The sequence below is a fragment of the Bombus pyrosoma genome, linkage group LG6, assembly GCF_014825855.1.
Source record: "Bombus pyrosoma isolate SC7728 linkage group LG6, ASM1482585v1, whole genome shotgun sequence".
Taxonomy (NCBI): Eukaryota; Metazoa; Arthropoda; class Insecta; order Hymenoptera; family Apidae; genus Bombus; species Bombus pyrosoma.
In genome coordinates, this window is record NC_057775.1 from 14163818 (window position 1) to 14178208 (window position 14391).

General features: G+C 37.8%; 1 protein-coding gene across 6 annotated transcripts in view; it reads right to left on the reverse strand.

Annotated features, from left to right (window-relative positions):
- LOC122568746 (neurogenic protein mastermind) overlaps positions 1-14391 on the reverse strand; it is a 247455-nt gene that overhangs the window by 13883 nt on the left and 219181 nt on the right. For all 6 annotated transcript variants that reach the window (XM_043728854.1, XM_043728853.1, XM_043728852.1 and 3 more), the window contains 2 exons: positions 6221-6559; positions 834-1011 (listed from right to left, as the gene is read on the reverse strand). In XM_043728854.1, the coding sequence (XP_043584789.1) occupies positions 834-1011; positions 6221-6559 (517 nt within the window). The remainder of the gene's footprint in view (positions 1-833; positions 1012-6220; positions 6560-14391) is intronic.

Sequence of the window (14391 nt, forward strand, 5' to 3'; positions counted from 1 at the left end):
CGAGTACAGTTCTTTTATCTATGTTTTTCAAAATCTCGTAGTTTTACAATTTTTATTACACGGTATAGTTTGCATATTTCTGTAGTTCCCATAATTTTGTAATTTTCGTTATTCCGTAGTGTTCGCAAATAATGTAGCAGAGATAATAAATCACAAAGATTCGAGAACAGAAGAACGGGGAAATCAAAACTGCCGTACGGTGGTTGAACGCGTCGTTTCGACGAAAGACGGAGGAATCGATAGCAGCACCCAGCTTCTCATTACCCTAAGTGCCTTCCAACTCCGGCCAGTGCATATGAAAGTGACGTAACCGTCGCCACTGTCAGCGTAAAAAGCGAAACAGAGGATTGGATCGTGCCGACGTGGTTGATTTCCACTTTTACAAACGTATACATATTCGCTCCCTCGTTTTCGTACACGAGTATGCAAGATCGACGTGCTTGAAACTGTATGTGTTACTTTTTCTTTCATCTTTTCCCCTGTTTCTTTCTCGAAAGTGTACTCGTATTTAGAATTAAATCCCTGGTCCAACAAATAGCTAAATTATATACCAAATGATATAAAAGTAAGCAAAATTAGACAGTAACACATTTTAACTGTAGAGCTGTGAAAGATTAAGAAACGTCTCATACCAAATTTATGTTTTTCATTTCATTAATTACATAATTAAACTATGCGTAGCGGAGAAGTACACAATTATCCTTAATAATTAACTTAATCGGTATAAGCGAAACATAGAAACAACACTGACATACATATATGTATGAAGGAATTCTAATTAGCCAAACGAAGAGTCATACATTCATTAGTCGTGGACAGTACGATGTACTCACCTGAAGGTGGCATAGGTTGTTGTGTAACCCTACGCATAGGCCCGGTATTGGGAAACCTAGGCTGCTGACCCATGCCGATACTAGCGTGCATCATTTGGGCCTGTGCCGCCGCTTTGTATTCGGGAGGCGGTGGTCTCACGCCACCCATTCCTCCGGCCATGTGCTGTTGTTGCATCACCTGAAAGAACAAGTAAATAATGGATTTCAATTACATGAAATTACGTGCCTCGGATACTTTGACTTCGCGATTCGAAGCCCAGTGCGTGTAATACTATTGTTGTATTAGGTTGTCCGAAAAGTTTCTTTCGTTTCGTAAGGCAATAATAGATGAACAAGAATTTCTGTTTTATATTATTTTATTGAATTAGGTATGATCCATTTCGTTATATTTCTATATATTATTACGTTCGTGCATAATTCAATAAACAAATATAAGGCACAAAACATTATGCGTTTATTATTTCCTTATAAAACGAAAGAAACGTTTCGGACATCTGTACTACTGAACTACTAATAGTATGCTACTATTTGTGTATAACTAATCTGTATATAAAAGATTGTTTTTTTAATTATGAGGAAAACTACAAGCAATAGAATCAAATTCGCGTCAAGACTTCGTAAAATTAACAGACATTCACAAACGTCGAAAGTTCTACTCAAATACCACTCTTGCCCAATAGAAAAATATTGTAATATATCATTTCATTCGAACTTGAAGTTCTGCTAAAAACACCTGCTACCTGCTGCGGTAACGTCATAAATGCGCGATACTAAAACGGAATCGCGAATGAAGAACACGATATAAGGTTCGACTGACGAGTCTTCAAGAGCGATAAGGTACGAGCTAGAAAGCCGACCGACGGATTCCACGGGGAATAATTGCAACTCAGCTCACGGTACGCATCGATGACTCGTTAGGAGTCGCATTGTCGTCGAACTGGCGAGCACGGAAGTTCCGAGCATCGGTGTCGTTGCACAAGACCCCTTGGATTGCATTTCCACTTCCTGGTGTTACGCGGCCGTCGACGAAAGTCCGCGTATACGATGAGGACAATGAAGACGGAAAGGCAACCAGAGACAGTAGCCACACGTTTTCCTCATTATCAAACGAGATACGCATTCATCATGTTTCTCCACCATTTTCTCTGCGTCTTTCTTCCTAAATCTGCTGCGCTTTTCTACACCCTCCTGTATTTTTTCTGACACACAGTGAGTTACACAATTGTTTGTAGTATTTTAATTACTACCTTTAATACGCAGGTAAAATATTTGGCACATTTTCTTGTTTGCCACCTGTGAATTTTAATTTTTTGGTAATATTCATATCGATATAATATTATGGAACGAAATTTTTATTTTCTCAATTTCACAAGATATCTGTACACTAAATCTAAGGCTTGGAATCAATCATGAGCTTATATTAAGAAAATCTTTTATTTAACTGCGATTAAACTCCTTAACTTGCCCTGTTCTGCTACATTTTTCAGAACATGCAAATAAGTTTTAAATAACATAGTTATCACGTGATTGGTGCACTGTTCCAAACTTTCTATCTACGTATAAAAATTTGAACGTGTAAAATCGAAGCACTCTCGCCAGCAAACATAAGTATTTTTCCCGTTGTTGAACGTGCAACAACCAACGATTAAGCGAGCACCGCCCTGTTGCTCTCACAACGAGCTTCTGGTGAACGGAGGAAGCACTCTTAAAATCAGCATGTAGCAATTTCACGCGCGTTCTTCCACTGATTCGTACTTGAGAAGAAGGAAATGAATGGTTCTCTACAGATTAACTCTTGACTGGATCACTTAAAATTGTTAGTTTAACAATCTGCTTTAATATTTGTAATTTTGGCGACGTACGTAATTCTGATATAAAGGAAACTATTCAAGAAAATAAAAAAATATAGTTTAAAAATAGAGAAAATAACAATAATATAATTTAAAATCGATGCAATATTTAAATTAATCCCAATGCCTAAAGAAAGAGAAGAAAAGATATTCGTCGATACCATATCGTACCAATCGATATAATCGATTATCAATCGTTAAAAAATCTGATTTAAGAGAACCGCATATTACAGATTGATCATTTCGCCGAAGAATCAACAAATCTTCGTTATTCTTCGAAAATCGAGGAAACTTCGCCAACGTTCTCACGGCAATTAGGGACGCGATTGCACTTCACGGTAGCTCAATTACATAGAAAGTGACCCAGAGCTCGACCCATGCAATCTTGAAAAATCTTCCTTCATTTTGTAACACGATTCCAAGCGATTCTACCTAACATCAAGAACAAGCAATTATCAAACGATCTGGTGTTTAACTCTTCAACCTGTACAGCCTGCGTTTGTTTTATTCCATTATAACGAACGTACGATAAACAAAAAAGGAAAAAGGAAGAAAACGTGATCGAAGCAAATATCGAGAAAGAAGAAAAGAAAGATCCGCACTGATGAAGAATGACTAACCAATTGCGTGAGACCTACAATTAGTAATTGGAGCACGATCAGAGAGTTGCCTTCGATACTCTAACATCGTTAAAGTAATGCTTGGTATTACAACTGAGTCATTCGTTAATAAATCGTGCGGCGTGTCCGCGAGCGGGAACGTGACCGCGCCGCAGAGAACCCGTTACGATTTATAAATCGTTAATAATTTTACTCTGCTCATCGAACAGCTTTCGATTTTCTTCCAGTATGTATTTCTCGTGAACATGTTGATAAATTATCGTGATTCGTTATTTCTTGATATTTACATTCTTCTGGATCTATTCTCGATAGGTTGGAATAAACAGAATTATTAATTATACTTTGACCGATAAATCACACATCAGATATTTTATAATTATATTTTTATATTATATTTCAGATATTTTATATTTTTTAAACATTTGATACGTTAACTGCCTCGCGAATTTTTATATATTTTGCTCTGAGAACTGCAATAGATTGAGATATACTATATCATGATATTTAATCTTTGCAAAGTATTACGTTGTATTTGGACACTTTCTTTCGACAATGTTATTTAAGTCTTTGTCGAAATTTACCTTATTTTGATCATTCTAACAGATCTAGTAAAACGTGGCTCATCGATGACCACGATAGTAGCCAACGTATTGAGTACACATTTTATGAACGTTCCTGTTGAAGGAATATCGTATAACGTTCGTGTTATAGAATTAGATCGACAGGTGATGGAGCGAATTTATGCAAATGTGATTTCGATGACTCGACGTGTAATTTGATATTCAATGTTTTAGCAATTTTTCAATAGCCGAGCGAAAGAGCAAGTGTTCGAGGGGATAATTCGTGGAAGAAGACGATTCAGTGACAGTAATTGAGCTCGTGGACACAGTTTCTTCCGATGCAAATTGGAAATGCATAAAAGATGAAGAACACGGTGCCGGACAAGATGTAAATGACTGCATGCAAATGTTGTCTGATTGCAAAGTTGCCGGCGTTACATTATACCTCGAGTAACTAGAACAACAGGCTCGATACAGACGCACGTCTTTCGTCTCGTCTTTTTCTCTTTTCCTTTTCCTCTTTTGTTCGCGTCTGCACAAAGAACAATATGGACCGATAAACTCTACAAGTTCTAAATGGCTTTAATGCGACGTAATTCGTAAAGATGTAAAACTAACGCGTTCACCTGCAATTTAAAACTCTAATGAGCTGAATACGTACACGCCGATATGTATAAGTGCTGTTTATGGAATGAAAAGCAGAGGAGAACAAATTTGCACACGTAACGTCGTAATATCTTCACGACGGTCACTTTTTCACGTATATCGCTTATTAGCAATTCACCGTGTTTATTTTCGTCACAGTGTTTGTTAGTGCATGTTTTTTTTTTTATTATTTGCTATGCGACAGAAAGAAGTACTTAAATTGGATAATATAATTTTATGAAGATTCAAACACTGGATATAACTACTTCATTTTTCTGATTCTTTATATTAATTTTTATCCTCATAATTGACAATTAAAATTGTAGATAATGATACAATATGAAACATACGAAAAAGACAAATTCAAGTTCATCCTAGAATATTTTCTGAAGTTGTAAATATCGTCGTGCCTGATTCATACGAAGTCTAACATCGAAGGTAACCATATTGGAGTAAGAACAAAGTAATTACGGACTTTTATTAAAAGAATTATCATTCATACATTATTCTCTTTATTTAAATTAATTTCCATTTGTCAGACAATATTTTTTATGCTGTTAGATTGTTTATAACGTAAGTTTAACGTTAAAGTTCATTATATGTAAACTATTAAATTAATAATAATAATAATAATTAATAATTAAATTAAAAAAAAAATAAAATTTCGTATATCCACAAAATAAATCGTAACGCGAAGTCACAGTCAATTGCATACGAATAATAGCACATAATAAAATAAACATTTAATTTAGCAACGAAAATACATAAATAACAGGAACAAAAAATGGTGAATAACAAACCGCAATAATTTCACTCGATCGAACTCCTTCGAGCATGACAAACCGCATTCGTAAACATCGTAAAAAAAAGCAAGATCTTGTTTAGTCGCGATAACACCAGACATTACGTTCTCTCCAGGAAGTGCACGCGAATTCAGATTTCCCGGTTACAGAAAAAGTTTCCATTCATTGTTCCGCGGCTTCCAAGACGCTTGTCCTATTTGCGTCGTTTCTTTCAGCGCGATGGAACCGAGAAGTTGCAAAGGAGCCGCGATACCTGTTGCTCGCCATCACCGGATACCAACTTAATGTTTCGAATAACGCGCGTCGCGACGACTCCGCGAATTCTCAATTTCTTCCTTTCTATTCTATTCGCAGAATTTGACAAAAATTTCACTTCTCTCAAGATTCTTAACATTTTTAAATGGAAATTTTTTGTAAAGGCTACTTTCCCTCGCTACTATAGCTATCGCAATCTCTACTATCACTTTGTCCGTTGAATTAATTATTACAAAACCTAATTCTCCGGCGACCCCCTCTGTTATCTCCCCGATCAAAATTTAATAACTAATTAGAATCTTACAAATTTTCCTTCGCATAATCACGATTATTTACGATCGCGATGAGAGTATAAAATACCGCGACGTTCCTCGCAACCTCCAACCAACCTTATTCCAAGAACAACACCCTTATTCCTTTATCGAAATTAAAATTCCCCCGATCAACCGCAGATTAAACCAAACCCATCACGAATCAAGTTTCCTCACCCCTTTACTCGCGAAACACCATTTCTATTACCATAGATAAACATCGCTCGCGGTACCATTAGGTAATTAAACCATAAACCAGTCCCCTGGCTCACACCCTCGAGGCTCGAGCACACGACAAGACATTCTAGAAAACTTTCGATCGATTATGGAATAAGACACGTACCTGCTGAGCGCGCATTAGCTGCTGTTGCTGAAGAATCTTCGCGTGTTGATGTTGATCCACTTGATTCTGCGGCACTTGCTGGGGATGGTTGCGTGCAGCTGCAGCCCCAGCGGGTTGGGAAACGCCACCCGCGGCTGCAGCCGCAGCTCTCTGTCTCAGACTTTGTTGCGTGAAGTTGATCGTTTGAGACTGAGAAACCGAACAATACGTGTCCGTTTGCCCGGCCGGTCCTGACTGACTTTGGTTCTGTTGCTGGTTGAAGTACATGCCCTGTTGCGCCGCCACTGATACGCCTGGCTTCAGGTCGCCTGTTAGCTGCATATGCTGACCCGCAGACACCTAGAAACAAAAGATTCAATAATTAGTAATGTTCTGATCTGATTGGAAGATGCTGATTGATATTAAATAGTAAAATATTTCGTATTTCAACTTCAGTATGTGAGAATACTTCCTTTTGTGAAAATTTGGTAATTGGTAATATATGTATATTCTGAAGTTTAATTAGACGGTATTTGTATATAAGTGAAATAGCAAATTATCTCATCCGTCATCTTGGATATGTGCAAATACTATTTTAGAAAGATTTCATAATCAGTCATATCCTAGTTTGACTAAAAATATTGGTATCAATTAAGCATAAAAATTTGGAGATTATTCACTTGGGTCTATGCAAACAGACATTTATATTGTTACGAAGTTTAGGAAGAAACATTGTGCCTTAAGTAATAAAATAATCCGAATCGTAAGTGTAGAAAATATTTAAATTTCCCTCTCGGTGCAACAGATCCGTTTCTTCAAACAAAAAATCGTAAAATTCTGGTAAAATTATTTACCATACCGTTATGAATTCTGAAATTCTACATTTTTCCAACATACTGCGTTACCAAATTTATTGCCACTAATTTGCCTCCTAACTCTACTGTAATACTCGCTTACGAAATATACCCTAATTCTATCGAAGTATCTCAATCGCTTTTTAATCCTTTTACCACGAAAAAACGGCTACAAAGGGCTCCACAAAGGCGAATTTTATTGCATCTCGATTGTTCCCGGACGGTAGTGATCGCGTACGAGCTCGGTATGATTTGGCGCTAAAGGTATGATCCACGGTCGAACGTAGATCAGATCGACCGGTGCTTTTCATCCAGAGCTACAGAGGCGAACAACGGATCGCCACAGGCGGGCTGGAATTTGGTTTCTAGCAAAAAAGCAGTGGACAAGTGGCGACTATTGTCCTGTCGTCGCTCGTTGTCCGGTCAATGATACAAAATGGCTACCGTTCTTCAATATCTCATCCACCGGCTGGCGAAGGGAAAAAGGACGGAGAGGGAAGTAAAAGGCACGAGCGTAGTCCCTTGTATGGCTTCCATGACTCTTGACCTCGACAATCGAGTCGTGGTAATCTAGTCCGACTTTAAGCCTCCCTTAATTTTTTGTTTTGTACGATCCAATGGACATCGTGCGCTTAATTGTAATCCTCTAACGAAACTATCGTTTTGGAAAATTATTTAATTATTTAAATTACTTAATACTTCTATAACTCGAAGAATAAATCTCGATCAACATTTTTGCATATTGATTTTGGCGTCTGTTTCCATGTTTAACAGCAATCTTCCTGCGTTTCTTAACAACTTATATTTGAGGTTTAAATGTTTGGCCAACTGGACTTGACATTTTATTTCGTTCGATTTTTCCTTTCGATAATCCAAAGATACTGCGTAAGCAGAAAGGACGAATGGAAATAAAATAAAAATTACAAATCGACACGGTACAACCTAATCTCAAACATGAAAGCAACGTGTATGTACCGATAAATAATTCTTGTTCTATGGTACGTGTATCTGCGTGCATTATACGCTGCATCTTACATTATTCCAAGTTACGAAGATGAACGAATCGAAATTAGAATCAGATTATCAAACGACCATCATATCCTGCGAATTAAATTCGTTCTTTGCGAATTTCTAACGCGAAGCCTCGCATAATGAGAACACACGGCGTTCCTCTTTGGCCTCGGGCCACTTATTGGCTGTCTCCACCAATCCTTTGTTCGTACGCACCATATGGAAATTGCTCCGATCCGGTACCTCGTCAGTACTTTATTACAGCGAACGACTTATGACCGACGTACCTAAGTGTCACAAGGTCTTGGGCGCGTGCACCGGCCACGCATAATCGAGCCAAGCCTCAATCGTCTTCTATATATATTAAATTTTCAATTCTACGAGCTTCTAAATATATCTTATACGAATGTAATATCGGAACACGCCTTCTTCAACGCCTTCGTATCACTCTTTTCTTGTTCTCTTTTCTTCTCTTGCTTATACGCAATCCACGCACACGATCAATTATTGCAAAAGTACAAAAAGGTTTCCATCTTAATTTTTCTAGTAAATCTTGCATCTCGTTCTAAAATGATTGGATATATCAACATGCAATCAGTTTCAATATTGGATCGTTCGCGAAAAAGTTGAAAGTGGAATCACCTATGAGAGATAAGATGCGTTTCCTTGGTCCCGTCGGTATCTTGAAAACTATAATCATTGTATGGAACAAACAAAAGAACATAGTCTTCGATACTGATACACAATTATCTCACATGATTGCTATATAATGAACAGGCGATTTTTAGAAGTTGTGATAACATAGTAATTTACGACCAATACGCTGACTATATCGATTTGTTCGCAATTATTATTATTACATATCGTTCTTGAAAAGAATGTTTGTTAAATATTCCTTAGAATTCCTTAGAAGTAGAACATTTCACTTCGGCTCCAAAATTTCGAGTTAGTTTTAAATTAAATAACTACAGCTTCTTAGCGTAATTTCATTCTAGGAAAATCAACGCTTAAAAACCGTGACATTAGAAACAGCAAAAGCTCTTTCAAAATCCTTCTAAACACGCGCAGCGAATACCGCGTATTTTAGTAATTCAGTCTGCAGAGGGTAAAATATTTGAATATCAAAAGATGGTCGATTATTCTAGAGAATTTCTGCATGGTCACGCGTCCATTTCACCGAGACAGCGACGCACCCTTTTGCGCGGACCATGCCGCGAATAATCTTCATTACGGTAATTAGAGACTCGACGGTTGCGGACCTCCTGTTTCGACGCCACTCGTTCTACTGCTGGTAACTACCATTATGTCAGGTGCTGTGAAAAGTAAATAATTCTCTCCCGTGGAGTTTGTCTGACTGAGCGTAGTTGCTTTGTCTTTTTATGTTGTATCGGGCAATTTTTGTCGTTAAAACCCTTAGCATGTCTGAAGAAAAAGTTAAAAGATTTGTAGAGGACTGGTAGAGGACCGGTAGTTAGACTAACGAGAACTTGCTGTTGCAACCCGTCAAATATATTCAAATTAAATAAATAAATATAAACATAAATAATGTCGTTGAGACGCTCGTACAAACAAATTCGCTAAGACAATGTATAATCGCTGATTAGATCGCTGATAGATACTCGTCGACAACTCGTTTGACTCTAGATAACTGATTTGCTTGCGATCGTGTCCGTTTATTTATACTTGTCGGGGGAGAGTCGGAAAATTCAAATTCGATACTCCGAGGGAAAACAACATGATTTTAATTGTCCTCTAACTCATGTGCCGCTACAGATTCAAGGTTCAAGCTTATCCGGAGGATTACTTTTGGATTCATCCCTAGAATTTAGAAAGAAATTTCTTACTAAATGTTACAACCAGCCCTATCTTGAATATTTTATATATTCTTGCACATTATAATCTTGCACATTGTAGAATCTGTACGTTTCTGCATCATTTTTCCCACAAATTTATAAACATCCGCAGTACTCCTAAATCTGACCTAACTGCTTTCCATTCCCCCATCGCCAACCAATCTCCTCGCAACAATTATTAATCCAAATTTCTCTTTTCATCCTCCGTAATCCTTAATTCCTTTCGCATAACGGCAAGAAAAAGCCAGTAGTACAAGGGTAAATTGCAGGAAACCATCACGTAATCCGCATCGTCTCACGAAAACGAGCAACCGTGTAAGATGGGAGGGGGCGGAAACACCGTAGGCTTTTAGTTATGAGGCTGTAGGAGAAAGCTCGTACCCTGGTCGGGTCGCGCATAATTAGCCTAAATCACGACGGGATGTCCCGGTGGGAGCTGCTGGCCGCGACATCTGCATAGCACGTGTCTTGTTATCCGCTGCTTACAGAGAAGGAGTTTTGGTGAAACTGCTGGAGCTTCCGCGGACAAGGACGAGCTCTGAACCGACCATTCAGACGGGAATACTAATATGGAGAATGGGTCTGGGACAAGAGACGCCTTCTACGGGCCATAAGACACTTTAACGCTGCTTTAGCCTAATCGAGATTCAGACACGGTTGATGGTCGTTTCGTTCCTCTGGTTATTGTTGTTTGTGTGAGAATAAAGGCTTAAACGCGTTCACAGCGAGTCATGATCGCCAGTCAAACTGCGTGGATTAGTTCCTTTGCGGGGTTGCACCGTCAACATTTAACCAAAATGAGGCAAATCTTGTGATTCGCGTGTCCTGGATATTGTATATCACGTCAATCTTAACTGGTTTCAGCGAACAGTAAATTGATATCGTGATTCTTGGCGAACGAATTTTCTTATACAAAAAGGAGAATCCTGTGCACTTTTGCATTGTTAAATTTTACAGGATAAAATTACCAGGATTGGTGGATCTTGCAACGTAATAGATGTTTGGGTGTTCAGTATGAATTGTCGAATTTTTATTCTAATATCTATTATGGTAAATCCATTTCTTTCGTGGTAAAATGTGTATGGTAATTGATTTCTAGATGTGATCTCTCTATGTACTTATAGCTCACATTTTTTAGAGAAATTGTTTTAGAGAAATTCCTTCGGATCTTCCAGCATTATATGTACCATTACGCACCACATTTTATTTCATCCATAGTTTATTGTACATAACATTTTTCGAAAACTTCTTGTTCTCTCGAAGAATAAAAGAATTCAAAGCTTTTTGTCACATAGAATAAACCATTACTGTCAGCAACACATTAACGTTCTCAGTTTTGACATAAAAATAGCCTCCTTTTTTCACGAACGTGTCATAAAGTTTCCAATGGAAATCCTCACGTGCGGGATTCTGTACCATCGGATGAAATACAGTGTTCGATGCACTCACCAGTGGAAGTAAATCGAGAGAGATCGAAAGAGAGTTTAATGGTGTTGAAACAGGTTGATGAATGTAGCGTGAAATTGATGAGATGAAGTAGTGATGAGGAAGGTTTGATTTAGAATGCTTGATTGGTGGGGATATTTAGTTGCTGACGAAATAATTAGTTTGAGTAATTGGGGGAGAGAGATAATTGAAAGATTGATCTGAATTAGGTCTATAGAAACGAAGTGTTTATTTTCTTAACTCTCTATGGTACGTTTAATGAAACAGAAAGAAAAACAGTTTGCTAAAAAAGAAGAAACCTACAAGAAGCCAAAATTTCATAGAAAAATTCTTTAAATGAATGTAAATTTAATTTATCATTTTCTCCGCTTATCTCGTTTTTAAAAAAAAGTGCATTTGTACTACTTTCTCATTAACGGTAAATTCTACAAATAATAAATCGTACTACTTTCCTGCAAGTATCGTAACAATAAGAATTAACTTTCAACTTAATATATCCCTATAAAAAATCCCCAAAACTCAAAAAGGAGGAAAATCAACACATTCTTCGTTCCAACACTACGATCAAAATCCTATCAACCCTTTTTCCCTTCCATTCTTCCCCATCTTTCTCAACCTTCTCTGAAAATTCCTCGCGTGCTCCCATTTTCTCCATCATAATATTCCTCGATCGAGCATTATCCTTTTCTTTTTTTTTTCACCTACGTGGGTGAAACGCGGACAGTATACGGGAGCAGCGAGAATATTCACGCGCGAACGAGCATGTAGAGAACACGAACAAAAAGAGGGAACACTTTCCGAGATTTTCGCGGATCGAGTATATTTCCAGGGTATTTCCAATCGCGAACGCTGTGCAATCGAGCATCGTTAATGACGAACGGCAGCCATTAACGATCGACGCGTGTTCCTCGAACGATTCTGCACTTCGTGCATACCTTCACGTGAACACAGAGGCTTATCGATCGATGACTCGTGTCCGGGCGCAGCCATAAGCGCGGTTGCACGCGTTGCACCCGTGATACGCGTGTGTTTCGCATAATCGCCATCTTTGCTATTATGTGGCTTGTGTGCAGCAGGGTCAATTGGCGAACACGAGGCAGACAGGTTGACAAACTTGTTACGGATGATATTTGGCCGCAGGTATTGCAGGTATTCGAAATTAGAGGCTGCCTTGACTATTAGTTATTAATTACACGAACGGTTAGCGCCGTCTCGTGTAATTAATAATATCCATTCGAGCCGGTGATTGCGACTGACTAAGCGCCACGTTATCGATCTCAGGAATATTCTACACCTGTGCTGGTGTCTCGTCTCGTGTTGTAACCAGAAGCGAAATAGATGAATTTTAGATGAGTTGCTTAGTAACATATACAACGTTGTGTTTTCTTTTTTCTCTTTTGCTACGGTAATTTTGATCAGTCAACCGATCTTAAATTATTAGAAATTGTCGGTGTGAATTAAATTTCAATTTAGCGGCAACGATTACCGATCGCTCAGCTTGAAGATGATTCGATATTTATCTGTTTCTACTCGGTTAATCTGATGTCGACTGTAAGTAATCGTGTTAAGTTAAATACTGTAAAATCATAGATGACAAGCAATTGAGACAATAAATGCATCGCTCTATTCATTCAGTACGTTAGTCATCTCGAACAGTAAAAATATCAGACCTTCGTTCTTTCAGCTTTATAGTAATTTGTAACGAAACGCGTGCATAAGCTTTTACGACGTAAATATGAGTTTTCTACGAGAATTATTTCCAAGCATACAACATAGAGAAGCAAAATCCAATTGTATCAACAAGAAACGCATTAATCAATTCAAATATAATTCACTTAATCTCAATTATTCGAAACGATTCTATAAGATTGCACATCTCAAGTTCTCCAAAGTCCACCGAACACCTGATAGGCATTAGTCGACGCTAGATAAGATCGTTGAAATAATCGATCGTTATTATTAATCGATGTCAGGCTGGAATGCAAATTATAAGCGGAAGTAACACCGGTCGAAGCAGCTTTATCACGACTGGAAACGTCAAGTTACACGCTTGGATGCGCTTATAAGTCCGTCGTCGTCAACATGTTGCACAGCAACCTGACTCACGAGCAGACATCTCGCGAGAATCGCGTCGCGACTAATATCACGATGCAGTAATCGCTAATCATAGCGCTCGTGATTTGCATCACGATCTACGAATATATTCTTGCTGAAGGATATACCGGGGGACGACAAATTAGTAGGTCTTTCAGCTTCTGATCTTCGATCGTAGTTGGGTTGTAATGGCGAGGAGAGGATGGAGATGCCGGTATGAAGTTGAAATGTAGATGTTGGTTTTGTAAAATCTACAGAGGTTGATGACATGGGAAGTGAAATTGAACGTGGAATTTCAGAAGTTGTTGAAAGTAGCTTCTACCATTCTAAGTCGTTCTATAAATAAGTCTTTCTGTTGGATGCTTTGTTAAATAGTTTCACTATATGTGAATATATTTACGGTTGTGTGTCTATGAGATTGAATTTTAAGAAATAAAATTTTAGGAATAAATAAAATTTCTCCCTGAGAAGAAGTACGATAGAGATAAAACGTAATTTCTGCTATTTTATAAATTGAAATTGTTTTAATTTTCTTTTAGTAACTTTCAAATTATCTTGGCATAATTTTGACGGTCTCCTAAATAACATTTGATATAAAATCTGAACAAACCTTAGATCGAATATCTTTCGATTGTTTTATTTTAAATAACCAGATATTTTCATACATGCGACAAATCTATCCATTTTCTGTTATCTTCGTTCAAAATGATACTCTAACATAAAACCTCGATATAACTCAACTTGACGAAGCTTTGTGTCATTGTCTATTAGCACAAAATCATAACATTCAGCCATTTCCTCTTCCAAACGAAATGTATAATAAGGAAGTCGATTTACAATCAATGAGATTTTCAAACAATCAAACAGTAAGACGATCTACAGGAAAACATGACGTTGTCGATCGTCACCGGAAACCAAACATCCCGCCGCGAGG